Genomic DNA, 6,584 nt, shown 5'->3' with positions numbered 1-6,584 from the left:
TTTGCCTAGACTGGATAAAGTGCAGGCCTTACTTATTAGAAGAAATGGTGTATTGAAAACGACAATAATAAAACGAAACAAACAGTTGCTTACCGAATTCTTACATATTCCCTAGTCACTCCAAATCTCCAGTTCTCCAGATTTATAAAACAATGACCACTCCAGTCCATGCCAAAACGTAAAAAGAAAGATCAACTAGCAAAAATTGTTAATGCATGGCCGGGTCACTCAAGCATGAAAATAGAATGGAGCAGAGATACAACAATAATATTAAATGGGCGGGGAATCGTTTCTAACATACCCACCCCCAAAACCAGAGTTTAACAAATGAGGGTTTTACCACTGTAAAACGATTACAACGAAGCAAAACACAAACCAATTAATTGCCACAAGGTGGCCACATAAACGACAATTGACATGAATTATGCAAATATCGACCAGAATCAAAAATATTCGCGGTTAGCAAGGATCACAATTGCAACACAAAGGCTGGCTTGCATTACACACAAACTTAATAGAACATGCATAACAGTAGCCTACAGAAGGACATCGAAGACACGCCCAAGAGGAGTTAAAAAACCCTTTTGACCAACATGCTTAGCGATTGCTAAAATTAAGCACAAAAACATAAGTCTACCGACAACTGGAAGTCAGCATAAACGGATACACGAAAAACAAATGATAGCATACATGGTACCAGTGGCAGAAGTGGGGATATGGCATAAACAAAAGCACACATACAACCTAATACTGCGCAATGCTATGACCAGCGCAAGTGACATTAACGTCAGAGCAAAAGTAGGCTACCAGAAAAAACACGCGACTGTTAAGTCGAGTCGTGATAGTTAAGCAATGAATTGACAAAACACAAAAAATAATATCGCACATAGCAAAAGCTTTAGTAGTGAGACAGGTGTGTGAAATAGTCAGACCAAAAACAGAGCTAGACTGCTACAGTGTAAATAACTGCAGGATGCAAATAGAAACAACACTATTGATGGGAGTCAATAACACAGTTATGGCAGAACTGCTGGATGCAAATGCATCGACGACACCGCGCTAGCTGCGGTAGTGAGGAGCACAAGAATAATAATAGTAAAATAAACACAAACACGCAATACAATTCAAATATGAAACCTAAGCAGCATGAGCAATGTCAGTTGTGCAATCGTGCCAACCAGCCAGCCTAGAAAACAAAATTGTCATTTCAAAAGTCCATACTGCCCTCTAGCAGGCAGATCTTTCTGATGTCGCGAACAAACTCTGTACCGTCAGCAACCTTTACTCGCACGCGTCTGACAAGTTTGTTAGTGTCCGGCATAACTTCCTTTACAATAGCCTTGGGCCAGTGCCCACGTTTAGTTGCCTCGTCCGCTACCAGTACCAAATCGCCTGGTTTCAAGCTTGGAGATGTGCCAAACCACTTTTGTCGGGGCTGCAGCAGAGGGAGATATTGCAACAGCCATTGTTCCCAAAACTTGTCTGTGAGGTATTGGGTCTTTCTCCAAGAGCGTCGATAACCGTCAGCCTTCATAAAAACATCTGGCGGTAGGGTGTCACAAGCTGATCCGGTGAGTATCATACTTGGAGTCAGGGCTTGCAGATCATCTGGTGACGATGGGAGCGAAGTGATGGGACGATCGTTTAAAATTCTTTCAATCTCTGCTACCAGCGTTAGAAGGTCGAACTCATCCAACGTAGCGTTTCCTACCAGCGACCGCATCAATTTTCTTAATAAACGAAAAAATATTTCGTAGAAGCCGCCTTGATGTGAAGCACGCGGAGGGTTGAAGTGCCAGTTCGTTTCATGCCGAAGTAAGGCATCGGTGACTTTCTTTTGATGGAGGTTCTTGAGTCCTTGCCGAAGTTCGCGGTCTGCAGCAACAAAGTTTCCTCCGTTGTCACTGTACAGATCAGTAGGACAAACGTTTCTACGGCTGCAGAATCTTCGGTAGGCTTGAATGAATGCACTTGCCTCCAGGGATTGCACGACCTCAAAGTGCACAGCACGGGTCGCCAAACAATTAAAAATACAAACATCCGTTCTTTGTAGATCGTGGAAGTTCGAGTAGCGGGTAAACAACCGACAGAGAGAGTCCGAGTCCGTAATCGCGTGTTGTTGGGCTGAGCAATGTTCAATGTTTTTAACCTCTGGATCGTCTGACGAAATTCCGCCAACAAAGTCGGACTGGTTTGGCCAATTGCTCGTGACATCATGCAAAAACTTAGGACCATTGAACCAAAGCTTAGCGGTATTAACTTTATCAGGCCAAACTCCCCGAGACGCGAGATCAGCGGGGTTTAAGGTAGTCGGTACATAATGCCATTGATTGACACTGGTAAGCATGTGAATAGTGCTCAGCCTATTAGCCACAAAGGTGTGAAAACGAGTCGAAGTATTATTAATGTAACGCAGCACAACAGTTGAGTCTGTCCATAAGACAACACAATTGAATTTAAAATCACACTCCGTCAGGATAAAATTGCAGACTTTGGCAGCGAGCACAGCAGCAGTGAGCTCCAGGCGAGGTACGCTAACAGGCTTTAATGGAGCCACTCGAGACTTGCAAAATAGAAAATTACAAATTACTACAGAATCATCATAAAACACTTTAACATAAAACACGACCCCATAGCCACTGGTACTGGCATCACAAAAACCATGCAATTCAAAGCGGATAGCACATTTACCAAAAAGAGTCAGGCTTCTAGCGATGGAAACACATTCAAGCTCTGGAAGGGCCTTTAACCAAGCTTCCCAATTAATGTTTACTGGCCCAAGGCCATTAAGGGGTTCATCCCAATCAAGTTGAGCGTCACAGGCCTGCTGCAGGAGTTGCCTAGCAGGTAAAATGAAGGGTTGTATTAGACCCAGTGGGTCGTATGTTTGCGAAATCATGGAGAGAACGCCTCTCCGGGTGTTGGGCTTTTGTTGAATACTCACCCTCACCTCCATGCAATCGCTTGCAGCATTCCACACAACACCAAGGGTTTTCTGCGTTGGAAGCTGGCACTGCGGCAGATCGACTTTCGACGCCAAGTCTTCCTGCAACACAGAACTCAAGACCTCTGCACTGTTAGACAGGAATTTAGTTAAATGGAAGCCGCCACTTTGTAATAGTTCACGCAGTTGTTGTATTAGTTCGATAGCCTGATCCGGCGATTCACATGAATGACAAATATCGTCAACATAAACATTTTTTAAAACTGTGTTAACAGTGTTTTGATCAGCACCTGTTTCATTGTCTTTGGCAGTCATCCGAAGCGCGAAGGCAGCACAGCATGGCGACGACTTTGCTCCAAACACATGTGTTTGCATGCGGTAGTCGACAGGTTCCCGCTTGAGATCATCGTCTGGATACCATAAGAATCGAAAGGCATCCCTGTCCCCTTCGTCTACGCGTACTTGGGAAAACATGGCCTTAATATCGCCCACAACAGCGATCGGATGTTGCCTGAAGCGAAACAATGTTCCTACAAGGTTATTGGTGAGATCTGGGCCATGAAGCAGCTTGTCATTTAATGACACGCCTTTAAACTTCGCGCTGCAGTCGAAAACGACTCTAAACTTGGCCGCATTGGTCGTGCAGTGATGGGGCACATAGCACGTCTTCCCTGGTGTGTCTACCACACCAGTTTCAAGTGGCACAGCATAGCCACATTTAATATATTCCTGCATTTTACCACGATACTCATTGAATAACTCCGGGTCAGCAATAAATCGCCGCTTCATTCCCTCTAAGCGCTTGAGTGCCATAGAGCGATTATTGCACAGGTCCGGGTGTTCATCTTTCCGCAGCAACCCTACAGAATAGTGTCCATCCACCTTCTTCACTGTGTCCTGCATGATCTGCAGCGCACGTTTATCCTCAATTGAAGGACAGGGGGCCTGTGGCTCATCGATGTCATTAAAATCCTGCAACAATACATTTAACATTCTATCGCAAGACTCCTTTACGCTAAGAAAGTTTACCATTACTGGTGAGTTGAGTTGCCTATCGCCACCATCTTTCCCATAAATGGTCCAACCCAGAAGAGTGTGCAGTCCACATGGTTCTCCTGGTGCGCCAGTACGAACTTCCTGCAAAAGATAAGCCTGGTGAAGATCGCTACCCAATAACAACTCAACCTTCCTATCTTTTAGTTCAGGGAACTTTAAGTCCTCCAAATGACTATATGCACTACTAAGTGCTTCGGTGGGAATACTGTGGCTGACATCCACAATCTGGTCCATCACCAGAGCATCTGCAACGGAAAACACAGCCTGCTCTTCCATTCCCTGCACAGCCAAAAAATCAATTTTCTTGTCATGAAAGGAGACAGCATTGGTGGTCAGCAACTCCACATTGCTTTTTGTCGCAGCAACCCCTAAGCGAGATACGAGGCTTGAGGAGCATAGACTGACGCTAGAACCTTCATCGATAAAAGCATAAGTATAGGTATAGTTGGAGGGGTCCCCAGCCCATACCTTAACTGGCAAAACCTTAAAAATTGTTGTCCCAGATGTTGCTGGCACAGTTGCGGACGTTGTTGCTGAGATGCCCTTCTTCAGAGCAGAGGGGCTTTCCTCTTCCACACGGTTTACATGCAGAAGTGAATTATGCCTCGATCCACACGTTGCACAAGATTTCTTAAATCTGCAATCAACCACTCTGTGGCCTGCTCTCAAGCAACAAAAACACAGTCTATGCTTTTGCACCAGGGTTCTTCTTTCTGCAACAGGCTTTTGTTTAAACATCTCACACTTCCATAGGGCATGCGACTCTGCACACAAACAACAGGACTCTTGCTTATGGTTAGCAGATTGGGAAATCTGCTCTTGGGTTGTGCAAACCGAAGCACGCTTGTAGCCACCTTGCGGATTAGATCGAGCCATCGTTGGTTGTAGAGCTCTCTTAACATCTTTGCCTGGTTGCATAAGATGGCCATATTGGCTGTCGGCTCGAGAGGCTGCATCCTCGACCAAGACTCTTAAATCACCAAACGTGGCACAGTCCGATCCTAAGTGATTAACATGAACAAACTGCTCCTTTAACTTATAAGGAAGTCGCAGGAACAGCCGTTGAAGCACCTCGTCACTGTTTAAAAGGTGAGACTTACCCCAGCCATCGAAACTGACTTCACACTTATACATCTTGTCGCAAAGCTTTGTGAGGCCCGGCGCATCCCACTCTGAAATAGGGGGTCCTTGCAGCAAATCTTCCTTCACTTTGGCCATGAGTTTTCCAGGGTTGCCAAACCTTTTTCTCAATCTATCCCATGCCATTCCATATGCTCTTTCACTATTTTGCAAGCAACTCAGGCCAGATATTACTTCCAAGGCCTGGCCTACACAATTGTCCTCCAAAAAGGCGATGCGATCTTCAAAGCTTAGATAGTTTGACTCAATGTATCGTTCAAAACGCCTTTTAAAGTTAAAGAACTTTAACACATTGCCGTCAAACTTCTCCAGCGACAACCGAGGACCATGAACATTTTGAAACCCTGCACTGAGCTGGGGTTGAGGCACGACGATGGGAAATTCACTACTATTATTAGCTTCAGTGCGAAAGGGAGATGTGTAAGGATTAAGAATATTACTAGCACTACTGCTGCCCTGAAGGATACCCTGTTCTGCTTTTACAGGTGGTATCTTTACACCACTCTCACGGGGTGTCACGTGACTGCTAGACTCAGCAGCTTTGCCTGTGTCACTGCCTGCATCCATAACTACAGATGATGTTTGATGTGACACTTGCTTGGATTGCTCTCGACAGCTTCGAATGAGGGTAGAGCATGCTTCAAGCAAACCATAAATGCTTTCCCCCATACGGTTCATCCTAGATTCCATTGAGCCTGATTGCTGTGGTTTGCATTTGAGTAAATCTAAACGTTTAAGGGAGAGCTTCCTTTGAAGTTCGAGGCATCTTTTCTTTACCTCCAAAACTTCAGAAGAACTCAGGAAATCATCACTTGAGCATAGCTCCATGTCGATGGAAGTTATGCCAAGCTCGATTTCAACCAGCTCTTGTTCTAACACAACGAGACCTGGCAGCTCTTCGCTAATGTCATGTTGACCACTAATATTAGAGGCGGCCTCATGCTGCTCTGTTGAGCCACTAGCATAACCATTTGGCTTACCCCGTCTTGGGGTTTGCTTGGGCTTTTTACGAGCCATAATTAACACACAGCAATATACAAGCTACAAAAAACAAAATCTGTACGGTACTTACCTTAGGTGAGGTGACAATTGACCTTCACGATATTACGGAGAATGTCAGTAAGCAACCTACTAAAATTACAGGGTTTAACGGTAACCAGTTCTACCTGACTAGAACAATGGCCTGACAGAGTACAGGCTTAGAAGCTTCAATCTTTGGCAGACCTGACAAGACTGCCCAAAGTGAAGATCTATTTACAAAATTTAAACAAAGTTTACAACGTGGCAGGCTCAAAGGCACAAACCAAAAAATGAATCCTTGGCAGACCTGAAAAGACTACCCTAGGATAACAAACAACTAGTTACAAAGTTCAAAGAAACTTTACAGCATGGCAGGCTCAAAGGCACAAACCAACAAAAATGAATCCTAGGCAGACCTGAAAAG

General features: G+C 44.7%; 1 protein-coding gene across 1 annotated transcript; it reads right to left on the bottom strand.

Moving 5' to 3' along the window:
* Positions 1 to 1,207: 1,207 nt before the first annotated feature.
* LOC145784694 (uncharacterized) lies at positions 1,208 to 6,157 on the bottom strand. Its single transcript, XM_082596557.1, has 2 exons — positions 2,692 to 6,157; positions 1,208 to 2,430 (listed from the first exon to the last, which is right to left on the bottom strand). Exons 1-2 carry the CDS (start codon positions 6,155 to 6,157, stop codon positions 1,208 to 1,210), a joined length of 4,689 nt encoding a protein of 1,562 aa, XP_082452683.1.
* Between the last annotated feature and the right edge of the window lie 427 nt (positions 6,158 to 6,584).

This window comes from Aplidium turbinatum, chromosome 15, assembly GCF_918807975.1.
Source record: "Aplidium turbinatum chromosome 15, kaAplTurb1.1, whole genome shotgun sequence".
Lineage (NCBI taxonomy): Eukaryota > Metazoa > Chordata > Ascidiacea > Aplousobranchia > Polyclinidae > Aplidium > Aplidium turbinatum.
The sequence above is the reverse complement of the archived record's forward strand: the minus strand, read 5'-3'. Positions and strand labels throughout refer to the sequence as shown.

What these genes read in the sequence shown, in the direction of transcription:
- LOC145784694 (XM_082596557.1), bottom strand. Translation starts at nt 6,157, where the DNA reads ATGGCTCGTAAAAAGCCCAAGCAAACCCCAAGACGGGGTAAGCCAAAT. An exon ending in TAGAAGCCTGACTCTTTTTG is followed by an intron (nt 2,431 to 2,691) that starts GTAAATGTGCTA and finishes TCTTATGGACAG; the next exon opens with ACTCAACTGTTGTGCTGCGT.